We start from the raw sequence: 12,375 nt of genomic DNA, 5'->3' as shown, positions 1-12,375 counted from the left end.
AAATTCTACAAAGTTGTAAATAGCGACAATGTTATAACAAACGTCATGTAGGACATAGACATCCAGGTTCCCCATACCGTTGATGCTAATGCAGTTTAACACAGAGGTGTGAAGGGATGAACTTTGTCAGAGAGAAAAATGCAAACCAGACTGAACATAGGGAGTGCAGTAACAGAGACTGGTGACCGAACATGCATCAGAACTTTGAAAGCAGCAGGACAAAGTTGAGAAAGTCATTAAAACACCATACAACATAAATAGCCTTATAAACAGAGGAAAACAGTTCCAAAGCACAGATGTTAATTATGGAATAATCTGACAAATTCTGAACAAGACACATTGCAGAGGATGAAGGCCTAGGAGAGAGTGCAGAGGAGATTATAATGACATGGCTGCAGGGATGAAGAGCTCCAGTGAAATGCAAAAATGAAGAAGCTTTTTAAAAGAAAGGCATAAAAGCAGATTTCCCAAGCACCACCAGATTCCAGCTGGCATGACAGTCCCAGCAGGGATGGTAGCACAGTACTATACATTCCAATGAGAATCACCCTGGGAATTCTCAGCTTTGATTCCAGACCATATGAAGTCTCATGGTATCAGATCGAAGATGGACAATGAAACCTTCCACTGATTATTACATACCACCTTTCCTTTCTTCATGTTGAACATTAACTAGAAGAAGCATTGAGGGTGGTAAGGACACAGAAGTACTCTGGGTCAGGGGTTTCCTAGCTACCAGAAAGAGTGATTCAGGAGCTGTACTACAGTCTGAGCTGATCAGGTCTTAATGGGTGTTACTGCTGGACTGGAATTTTTTTAAATTCATTCATTGGATGTAGGTGCTACTGAGTGGCCAGCATTTATTGCTCATCCCCTAGCTGAGAAGGTGGTGGTGAGCTGCTTTCTTAAACTGATACAGCCCATGTGCTGTAAGTAGATCCAAAAAACCATTCAGGAGGGAATTCCAGGATTTTAACCCAGTGACAGTGAAGAAACAGCACCTTATTTCCCAGCCATGGGGTGGTGTTCCCATGTATTTGCTGACCTTCTCGATGGAAGTGGTCACAGGTTTGGTGCTATCCAAAGACCTTCGGTGAATTTCTGCAGAGTATCTTGTAGATAGTAGCAGCAGTGCGTACTGAGCATCAGTGGTGGAGCGAATGGATGTTTCTGGATGTGGTGGCAATTAAGTGGTTGCTTTATCCTGGATGGTGGCAAGTTTTTCGAGTGTTGTTGCGGACGCACTCATCCAGGCAAGTGGGGAGTATTCCATCACACTCCCGACTTGTGCCTTGTAGATGGTGGACAGGCTTTTGGGACTCAGGAGGTAATTTTTTTCCAGAGTATTCCTAGCCTCTAATCTGCTCTTGGAGCCACTGTGTTTATATGGCATTGAGTTTCTGGTCAATGGTAAACCCTAGGATGTTGATAATGGAGGACTCAGTGATGGGAACATAATTGAATGTCAAGGGGCAGTGGTTAGAATGTCTCTTATTGGTGATGGTCATATCCTGGCATTTGTGTGGCATAAATGTTATTTGCCACTTTTCAGCCCAAGCCTGGACATTGTCCAGATCTTATTGCATGTGAACATGGACTGCTTCACTATCTGAGGAGTTGCAAATGGTGCAATCAGCGAACATCTCCACTTCTGACCTTATGATGGAGGAAAGATCATGGATGAGACAACAGCAGATGGCTGGGGCGAGGAATCTACTGAGGAACTCCTGCAGAGATGTCCTGGAGCTAAGATGCCTGACGTCCAACAAGCTCAACTGTCTTGCGTTATGGCAGGTATCACCCCAACCAGTGGTGAGTCTGTCCCTGATACCCATTGATTCCAATTTTGCAAGGGCTTCTTGATGCCACATTCAGTCGAATGCAGCCTTGATGTTAAGGTCTGTCATTCAGCTCTTTTGTCCATGTTTGAACCAAAGTTGTAATGAGATCAGGAGCTGAGTGGCCCTGATGGAACCCAAACTGGGCATCACTGAGCAGGTTATTGCTGAGCAGGTTCTGCTTGATAGCTCTGTTACTGACAATTTCCATCACTTTACTGAGGAGGAGGCTGATGGGGTGGTACCAAGTTGAATGTGTTGGATTTGTTTTGGATGGGTTGGATTCTGATGACATCAACTGTGAAAAGCATTACAGAAACTCATGCTTTGAGAATTATTTAGACTTAGCAGCAGAGAAAACCAACATCAAAAGAGTAAAGAATAAACAGTGTGGTTGCATGTTACTTTCCTCTTAGGGGCCTAAAGAAAATGCAAATCCTTTTCCTGAATGATCCTCTGCTTGGAAGTAAACTTTGTTCCTTGGGTTTAGGTTCTTCTACTATAAGCTAATTCTGTCGTTGGCCATGAATCCTAATCCTGAACATGAGATCTTTATCTGAGCCTGAGGTGACACACAAAAGAGGAATCACAAAATTTCAAATGATCCTATTCACCTACTTCTCCTTCGGAAGCCTCATGGAATGTTAGCCTTTATTAAAAGAGGATTTGAGTGCACAAGTACTGAAGTTGTGCCTCAGTTATGTAAGAAATAAGTTCGACGGCATCAGGAGTATGGTTCACAGTTTTGGATTCCTTATTTCAGGAAAGATGTTATTGCCGTATAGGAAGTGCAACAAAAGTTCACCAGACATGTTCCTGGAATGTTGGGACTGTCCAATGAAGAGGCATTGGGCAAACTGGGCCTGTATTCTCTAGTATTTTAAAGAATAAGAGGCGATCTCATTGAAACTTAAAAAATACTTAAAAGGGATAGATGGGGAGTCATAGGTTCTCCACACTGGGGAGTCTAGAGCCAGGGGGCACTATTTAAAAATAAGGGGGATTCCACTTAAGGCCAAGATGGGGAGAATTTGGCTTACTCAAGAGGGTTGTGAATCTTTGGAATTCTCTGCTACAGAGTGCCGTCGAAGCTCAGCCTTTGAGTAAGTTTAAGGTGGAGATTGATAGATTTCTGATTCCCAGTCAGTTCAGGGATATGGGGATGGCCTGGTTAAGTGGCAATAGTTAACATGTACACATTGAATGGTAAGGTTCTTGTGTTCTTATCTTCCTGTATACAACTATGCTTCTCACTTCAAACCCTCTTTGGGGTAACAAATAACACATTCAAACCACTCACTCTGTGAAGACATTTCTTGCGAATTCCCTGTTAGATTTTTATCGAAGGCCAAAGGGCAGGGTAGGGACAGGTGGAGAAATGGAGTGAGGGGAACTGAAGGACATGGTGAGGGGGACCGTAGGGTACAGTGTGTGAACAGAGTGACAAGTGATCTTTTCTTTCCTTAAAGATTCTTATCTAGTCAGCTAGCCTGGATAAAATGATCCACAGTGAGTGAGCAATGCAGCTGTTCCTGTGACAATGGAGGCTCTCTTGAATCCACATCTGTGCAGGAACAGAAAGGACAATCAATGTTTAACATTGTGCAGAGAGGGGAGCTGACGAGAGCACTGTGGAACAGAAAAACCCAAAGATGCTGCTTATTGCAGAGAGTGTCAATAGAGAAAAGTGTAAAGTGGGGGGAAACGGCTGTATGAATGGCAATGATCCAGCTGGTCAGAAAGACAGTAAAACTCTATCAGGACAGACAAGCAACTGCATTCACCAGCTCGAATACACTTTAATTCAGCCACCGTTTTAATTATTAATCCGTCACATTTCAGAGTCTTTCTCAGCACTTCATTCATGGCCAGTTTCCAAAAACAGATCAAATCCTGATGCAGTTTAAAAAAAAGTTCAACTACTAGGCAGAACAAGATTTACTCATCAGGTCTGTTAGCCACCCACAAATGTACTCAACTCTGAACATGTTTCTGAGAGGGGCATAGCAGTACATGGACATGTGGGGGCAGAGGAGAGAGGAAGGGGCAGAATAAGTAGGGGTTCAGGTGAGAGCAGAAGGGGACAGAGGGAATTCAGAACAGTAAACGTGGTGCTGGAGAATCTCAGCAGGTCTGGCAGCATCTGTACTGAGAGAAACAAAGTTAATGTTTCAAGTCAGATGTGATTCTTCTTCAGAACTCAAAGGGATTACAAAATGGTGATTTTAATACTTCTGACAGAAGCGGAGGAAGTGTGAGAGATTTGGAGGCCCAGTGCAAAGGACAAACCAGTTATTAATCATGACAAAAGAGAAATAACAATGCCTTGAAGTTGTGCAATTTAAAACCTCCAGGCTACAAAGTTGAGCTTCATTGGAACATTGTAACTGGCCCAGGATTGTTCATGAGAACAAATGTTTTATTGAAATGGCAAGCAAATGGGGTGGGTGGCGGAGGTTGGTCAAAGTGGCTCCTACTGACAGTGAGGAGGTGTTCTGCAAGATGGCCACCCAGTCTGTGTTTGGTCTCACCAGTGTAAAAGAGACCATGTTGTGAGCAGCGAGTGCAGACGACCAGGTTGAAGGAAGTACAAGTGAATCACTGCTCCATCTGGAGGCTGTGCCTGGGGCGTTTGACACTGAGGAGGGAGGAGGTGATTGGGCAATTGCATGGAAAGGTACCATGGGGGAGTGAGGAAGCATTTGGAGTGATAGTGGACGAGGATGTCACTGAGGGTATGGTCCCCGTGGAATGCTAACAGTATTGGAGAAGAGGGGAAGATGTGTTTGGCAGTGGTATCCTACTGGAGGTGGCAGAAATGGCAGGGGATGATCCTTTGAATGCAGAGACTGCTGAGGTGGAAAGTGAGGTCAAGAGGAACCCTATCATTGATATGGGAGAGTGAGGAAGGGGTGAAGTCAGAACGGTGGGAAATGGGCCAGATGTGGCTGAGAATCCTGTCCAGACAGAATCCAAAGTTATTGCTTTACCCCAGGAACTTGGCCATTAGTATATCTGACTCCTGCCCCTTGACCACACTCCCTGTGGTCCCTTGCTCGATCCTATCAGCTCTATTCCCTCCACTGGGCTGGGATCCTGAGGTTGAACAAGAGTTTGACCTCAGGACTGGGACTGGGTTCATTGATGGTCTTCTCACTGCTTGCTATCTCTCCTACCTGCTCATGTCCACGTGACTCCAGCTCCACATCCACTCTGGTAAGTTTCATGGTGACTGATTGCTTAACTTTGGGATTTTGGTGACTGGGAAAGTTGCAAGGGTTGTTTGCTTTTTAAAATATAGTCACGTTTGAGTTTAACCCAACTGCAGGAGCCAGTTGCAGTTTACTATTTGTAATAAATCAGCTTATCTCTAGAGGCAGCTGCAATTAGTTGGGTAGCTGGTTAAATATTGTCTAATTAAACTTCTGAGAGACGTTATTACATACCTCTGCAGAAGGTGGGAATTGAACCTAGGTCTCTTGTTCACAAGTAAGGATACTACCATTCTGCCACAAGATGCCCCTAGGTAGATTGAGTAGATTAGAAGTGGTCCCTAGCAAGCTGCAGCTGCCTCAACTCACTGGAATTAAAGTTTGTGTAAATGCAGGGTGGCAGATGCACAAAGGGTGCTCTTAGAAGGTAAAGTCTGACTGAATACTGAGATAAAAACAAAATACTGAACATGCTGGAGCTCTGCAGAAACAGCATTAAGCCCTGAGTCCGGGCTGCCAGATCTGCTGAGTTTCTTAGCATTTTCTGTTTTTATTGCTTAACAGTGGGACTTTAGTAATGTAAATAATTTGGTGTCATGAGGGAGGTGGAGTTCTTCACAGAAGGAGGCTTTTACAATGATGCTGTTATCAAAGACAGGCAGCCACAGGCAGTGAGCCTGATTGGTGAATTTGGTTTTTATTCTTATCCAGGCATTACATTAAATTTATTGTGTAATGCTTTAAGCTCCCTCATATTATGTCAGATGAGGGGCTAGATAGTGGAGGGAGGGCTTACATGAGGGAGATTTAAAAAGTTAAACAGATAGGACAAAGCTTTGGTACAGATATAACAGTGTGGAGCTGGAGGAACACAGCAGGTCGGGCAGCTTCAGAGGAGCAGGAAAGTTGACGTATTGGGTCAGGACCCTTCTTCAGAAATTCAGCTTTGGTACAGGGTAGGGACATTGGTAATGACAACCTAGTGACAGAAAAAGACGCACAGTCTACAAACAGTGCACCTCCAAAAGAGGTCAGATTGGAGAAACAGAGACAGAATTAAGGGGTAAATGGCTGGGACCTGAATATTCAAGGATGTTGGCAGATCAGTACAAGAAAAGGAAGTAGGATTGTACTGTTAATAAAGCTTGACAGAGTGAGAAACAAACTTAGTTCAGAGATTCAAGAGAATTTATTGTTTCAAAACTTTATGATTCACTGTGGGGCAAAGTAAAAGCTATTAAGTAATGGGGTCTTGTAAAAAATTATTGTAATAACTATGGGGAGTTTTAATCTTCGTACAGATTGAATGAAACTAAGATATCTTGCAGGGTGACGTAACAGAATGTATTCAGGACAGTTCTTTTAACAATAGGTTCTGGAGCCATTCAGGGCACGAGCTAATTTGGATCTGTTAATGAGGCAGAATAAAGCAAATATTCAATTTCACAGTGAAATTACAAGAAGGAATTACAAGAGTGTGAAGGCAAAGCTGGCTAAAGTGGAGTGGAGAATTAAGTTGAAAGAAAGTATGGTGGCAAGGTAATATGTTGCATAACTCTGAACAAAAATATGTTCTATTGGGAGAGAAAGAGTCAACGAGGAGGATCAGTATCTATGGCTAAACAAGGTTGTTAAAGGTAGTATTAGTTGAAAAAATTGATGTACAATACTACAAAGATTAGTGACAGCCCAGAAGATTGTGAAGACTTTAGAAAACAGTAAAGGATGATTTTAAAATGGGAGAAATTACAGTGTGAAAAAAATATAACAACAATAATATAACACTCACAAAACACTTCCACAAGGATTAAAAAAAAGGAATGGAGGAGCTAAAGTGAGTGTTAGCCCCAGACAAGGTGGGACTGGAGAATTAATTCTGGAAACATGGCAATGACAGAGACACTTAATAAATATTTTGTCTAGGCAGTAGAAAGTAAAACTCCGCAATACTAGAAAGGCAGGACAGGGGAACAAAAAGGAAGATAGGGACTGAAAGCATTGATTACTTGAGATGAAGTACTGTGAAAAATAATGGCACTTGGTTGACAAAACCTCTAGGAATGCATCCTCAGGTCTCAGAAGAAATAACTACAGAGATAATGGATGCATTGACATCTTCTAAAATTGATTAGATTCTAGAAAGATTCCAGAAGAGTGAAAAACTACAGCATTTCAGAAAAAAGAGTTGAAGAAGCAAGGAGCTATTGGTCAGTTAGTCTCATATCTGTCTTTAGTAAAATTCTGGAATCCATTGTGAAGTAAGGTGTGTGAATTATATATATTTTAATTTAATTGATTTAGAGTTTGGATTTTGAACTAGTTGGCATGTGGGTTTTAGTTTATATTTACAAAAGTCTGAAAGGGTTTAATGACTAACTCATCAGTACTTCTGGAGACTTTTGCCTTTAAACAAAAACACATTGTGAGACAAAAAGAGACCCTAGAATGGCAATGAAAAGTTGTTTGTATTGGGAGAGCTTTATTAATGGAGAGAGTAAAACTTCAGGAACATTGCTGTTTGGAGGGTTTGAACTATAAGGACACGCTGAATAGGTTGGGGCAGTTTGACCTTCATAACAAGAGGAATTGAGTATTGGAGCAAAGAGGTCCTTCTGCAGCTGTACAGGGCCCTGGTGAAACCACACCTGGAGTATTGTGTGCAGTTTTGGTCTCCAAATTTGAGGAAGGACATTCTGGCTATTGAGGGAGTGCAGCATAGATTCACAAGGTCAATTCCTGGAATGGCGGGGCTATCATATGTTGAAAGATTGGAGTGACTGGGCTTGTATACACTTGAGTTTAGGAGGATGAGAGGGGATCTGATTGAGACGTACAAGATTATTAAAGGATTGGACACTCTGGAGGCAGGAAGCATGTTTCCGTTGATGGGTGAGTCTAGAGCCAGAGGACACAGTTTAAAAATAAGGGGTAGGCCATTTAGAACAGAGTTGAGGAGAAACTTCTTCACCCAGAGAGTGGTGGATATATGGAATGCTCAGCCCCAGAAAGCAGTGGAGGCCAAGTCTCTGGATACTTCCAAGAAAGAGATAGATAGAGCTCTTAAAGATAGTGGAATCAAGGGTTATGGGGATAAGGCAGGAACAGGATACTGATTGTGGATGATCAGCCATGATCATAATGAATGGTGGTGCTGGCTCGAAGGGCCGAATGGCCTATTCCTGCACCTATTGTCTATTGTCAGAGGCTGAGGGGTGACTTTATAGAGGTCCCTAAAATCATGAGGGGCATTGATAGGGTGAATAGCCAAGTTCTTTTTCCCAAGGTAGGGGAGTCCAAAACTAGAGTGCACAAGTTTAAGATGAGAAGGGAAGGATAAGAAAGGGGCAACCTTTTCACCCAGAGGGTGGTGCGTGCATGAAATGAGCTGCCAGAGGAAGTGGTGGAGGCTGGCATAATTACAACATTTGAAAGGCATCTGGGTATATGAATGGGAAGGGTTTCGACAAATATGGGCCAAATGCTGGCAACAGGTACTAGATTTTTTTTCTTCATCCACTCACGGTGAGAGTATCACTGGTTAGGCAGCATTTATCGCCCAGAGTACAGTTAAGAGTAACATGTAGGCCAGACCAGGGAAGGATGGCCGTTTCCTTCCCTAAAGGACATTGGTGAACCAGATGGGTTTTACCTGGCATTTGACAATGGATTCACGGTTGTCATTAGATTCTTAATTCCAGATATCTATTGAATTCAAATTCCACCATCTGCCGTGGTCCCCAGGCTATTCTCTGGGTTGCTGGATTAACAGTCCAGTAATTATAACACTAGGTCATCACCTTCCCCATTAATGTAGGATATCTAGTTGGCATGGACAAGTTGAACTGAAGAGTCTGTTTCCATGCTGCACAGCTCAGTGAGCTTGTTTTCAGTTAGACAGATCAGGAATTGATTTTATTTTTGCTCAGTGGAAAGACCCATAACATTCAGTTCACAAAGGTCCTGGTAGAAGAATAAAACATTTTCTCCTGAAGGGAGATAGTGCAGACCACTTAGGAAGTAGGTTATTGTTAAAATGAAATCAGCAGCATTGTGTGCCTGTGTTTCAGTGAAAGACAGTCTCAGTAAGTGAATTCTGAAAACGATCTAGCAAGCCAGATTTCAGTCTGTGATCTGACTTGGCCAGTAATAACATCAGCTGGGACCATCACAGTTGTTAAGGAGGGAGCAGCAGGACACTTAGAAAATCAATATACAACCGGGCAGAGTCAACATGGTTTTGTGAATGGAATGGAGTGGCTTGATGGCTCAGTGGTTAGCACTGTTGCCTCACAGCACCAGGGACCCAGGTTTGGTTCTAGTCTTGGGTGACTATCTGTGTGGAATTTGCACATTCTCCACGTGTCTGTGTGGGTTTCGTCCGAGTGCTATGGTTCTATCTCGCCGTCTAAAGATATGCAGGTTAGGGTGGATTGGTTATGATTAAAAACCCCATGCAAGATTATGAGGTGGGATACTCTTTAGACTTGAGTGGCCTCCTTCTGCATCATACAAATTCTGTTCCGTGAAAAATCACTGACAAATTTATTATTCTTTGAAATTGTTATAATCAAGATGGGAGTTGGGGATTCATCTACACACGGGACAGGGAATGAGAAATCGGCTGGAAATAGGATGGAGAATGGGGGAACTGGCTATATGCAGGTGGGAGAATAGGAAATGGGGAATTCTCAACATGCAGATGGGGAAATTGCTTACATGCAGAATGGGGAATCATCTACATACAGGAATTGGAATGGGGAATGGGGAACTGGCTAGACACAGAATGGGGAATCCGGAATCATTGATACATCGGAAAAGGAATTGGCTAGATCCATTATTATTCATATGCAAACAATGTAAATCAGTTTTTTAAAGGGGGGGGGAAGGCGTTCAGAGGAGGTACATCAAAATGTTGCCATGGCTGGAGTGCTTTAGCTATGAAAAGAAGCTGGATAAGCTTGGATTGTTTTCTTTGGAGCACTAAGATTCAGCAGGACTTGAAAGAGTATAAGACAAGGGGCATAGAAAGGGTGAACAGAAAGTAGCTGTTCCCTTTATCAAAGGGCCAGTAAGAAAAGAGCACACTTTTAAAGGAGAAAGGCAGGTGGTTTAGTAGGGATTTGAAGAAAATGCTTTCCACCCAGAGAGGATGGGGGTCTGGAAATGCATTGTCTGGGAGGATAGTTGAGGTGGGTAACAGCACAACTTTTAAAAAGTAGGTGGATGGGCACTTTAAATGTCATAAAATTCAAGGCTATAGGCCTAATTCTCAGAAGTGGGACTGGTGTAGATCTAGAGACATTTTCTGATGACAGGGCTAGGCCCAAAACGTCAGCTTTTGTGCTCCTAAGATGCTGCTTGGCCAGCTCCACACTTTATTATCATGGATTCTCCAGCATCTGCAGTTCCCATTATCTTTGGTGTACATCTAGTGTAGTTTTGGCAGCTCAGACTCAATATGCTGAAAGGCTTCTCCTCCTTTGTCTGAGTCAATGGTGGGGAATTGGCTGTACTCCAGATAGAGAATGGGCAATTGTTTGAAAGTAGGATGGAAAAATCAGCTGTAAATAGGGTGGGAATTGGGGAAACTGAGGTTGCAATGCACTGGGATTTCCAAAGACATTTGATATATTGCACACAAAAAGATACTGCACAATAACTCAAGATATTGGGAGTGATATGTTAGTAAGAACAGGGGATTGGCTAACCAGCAGGAAACAGAGTTCTGATAAACTTGGTCACTTTTGCAGAGGAACAGAAAAGCAGGATGCTTTTAAGTAATGGGAGGTTGCAAAATGCTGCAGTGTAGAGGTGTCCTAATACATGAATCTCAAAAAGTGAGACAGCAAGTAATTTGGAAATTAAATAGAATATTGGCCTTTACGGTAAAGCCAATAAAAGTCGTGAAGTTGTGCTATAAATGCAAAAGTCAGAGGTGAAATTGAACCTAGAATACAGTACACTGTTTCACTCCACTTCTTAACTAAGGCACATACATTCCTTGGAAACAATTCAGAGACTGTTCACTCGGCTGATTCCTGGGATGGAGGTGTTTTTGTGATGACTTATAAATGAGATGGTTGAGGCAACCATGCTATCTTTCCCTTCTTTGGAGGGTGAGGAAATGGATGTCAGTGACAGCAAAGAGGCTGCTCTGTTATCCCCGTTCATCGTGAAACCTCACCGCCACCCTTCACTTCCCGGCCTCCACCAACATCAATGTTGTCAGGTGACATCTGGAGCAATAAACAGCCATTGCTCCTCAGGGGAAAAAAAAAGGTTGTAAGATTTATGTTGAAATATGAGATTTTGAGGGGGCTTGAAGGATAGATGCTGAAAGGATGTCCCCGTTGTGGAGGAATGGCTCCAAAATAAGGAGTCTCTCAATTAATATCAAAACGAAGAGGAATTTGCTTGGAGGTTTGTTAATCCTGACATTCCCAGCCGCAGAGAGGAAATTGAGTTCCTAAATAGATTCAAGGCTGAGGTACACAGATTGTTGAACAAGAAAGGAGTCTGGGGCAGACAGGAAGTGGAGTTAAGGGCACAATCAGATCTTCAATGATTTTGACAACTGGTGGAACTGGCTTGATGGGCTGAATGGTCTACTCTTACTTTGTTTTTGGACTGATTTTAGGATGATTGTGACTCGGAGTGGCAGGTGGAGTTTAAATCGATAGAACTATGAGATGCTACATGTTGGGAGGGCAAATCAGAGCAGCAACAGGCAGCTGGGATAAAGGAAATCCCTGGAGGGGGTACAGGAGTTTACTGAAGAAAGAAATCAAGAGGGCAAAAAGGGGGCATGAGATCGCTTTAGCTGAAAAGATTAAGGTGAATCCAAAGAGATTCTTTAAATATATTGAAGGAAAAAGAAGAGAGAGAGAGAGAATAGGACCCCTCAAGGACCAAAATGGACATTTATGTGTGGAACCTCAGGAGATGGGTCAGGTCCTCAACAAATTCTCCTCTGTGTTTACTGTGGAGAAAGACATGAACTTGGGGACTTGGGGAAGTTAGTGGCGATATCTTGGGCACAGTCGTAAATATTAGAAAATGGTGTATAAATGCCTTGATTCTGATCAGATGTAACCAAGAATCCTGCAAGAGGCTAGAGAAGAAATTGTGGGGGTCTTGGCTGATATATTTGCATCATCATTAGCCAAGGGTAAGGTCCCACAAGACTGGAGGGTAGCGAATGCTGTGCCAATATTCAAGAAGGGCTGCAAAGAAAACCTTGAGAATTATAATGTCTGTAGTAGGAAAACTACTTGAGGAAATTCTGAGGGATAAGATATGCATACATGCATTCAGACAGGATTTGA

At 42.8% G+C, this 12,375-nt stretch overlaps 1 protein-coding gene across 1 annotated transcript in view; it reads right to left on the bottom strand.

The window, feature by feature from the left end:
• LOC125446949 (beta-1,4-mannosyl-glycoprotein 4-beta-N-acetylglucosaminyltransferase-like) overlaps positions 1–5,034 on the bottom strand; it is a 61,090-nt gene extending 56,056 nt beyond the window's left edge. Inside the window, exon 1 of the mRNA XM_048520964.2 lies at positions 5,015–5,034. Coding sequence (XP_048376921.1) covers positions 5,015–5,022 — 8 coding nt within the window. The 5' untranslated portion in view covers positions 5,023–5,034. The remainder of the gene's footprint in view (positions 1–5,014) is intronic.
• Positions 5,035–12,375: the final 7,341 nt, after the last annotated feature.

This window comes from Stegostoma tigrinum, chromosome 38 (genome assembly GCF_030684315.1).
Source record: "Stegostoma tigrinum isolate sSteTig4 chromosome 38, sSteTig4.hap1, whole genome shotgun sequence".
NCBI lineage: Eukaryota > Metazoa > Chordata > Chondrichthyes > Orectolobiformes > Stegostomatidae > Stegostoma > Stegostoma tigrinum.
The sequence above is the reverse complement of the archived record's forward strand: the minus strand, read 5'-3'. Positions and strand labels throughout refer to the sequence as shown.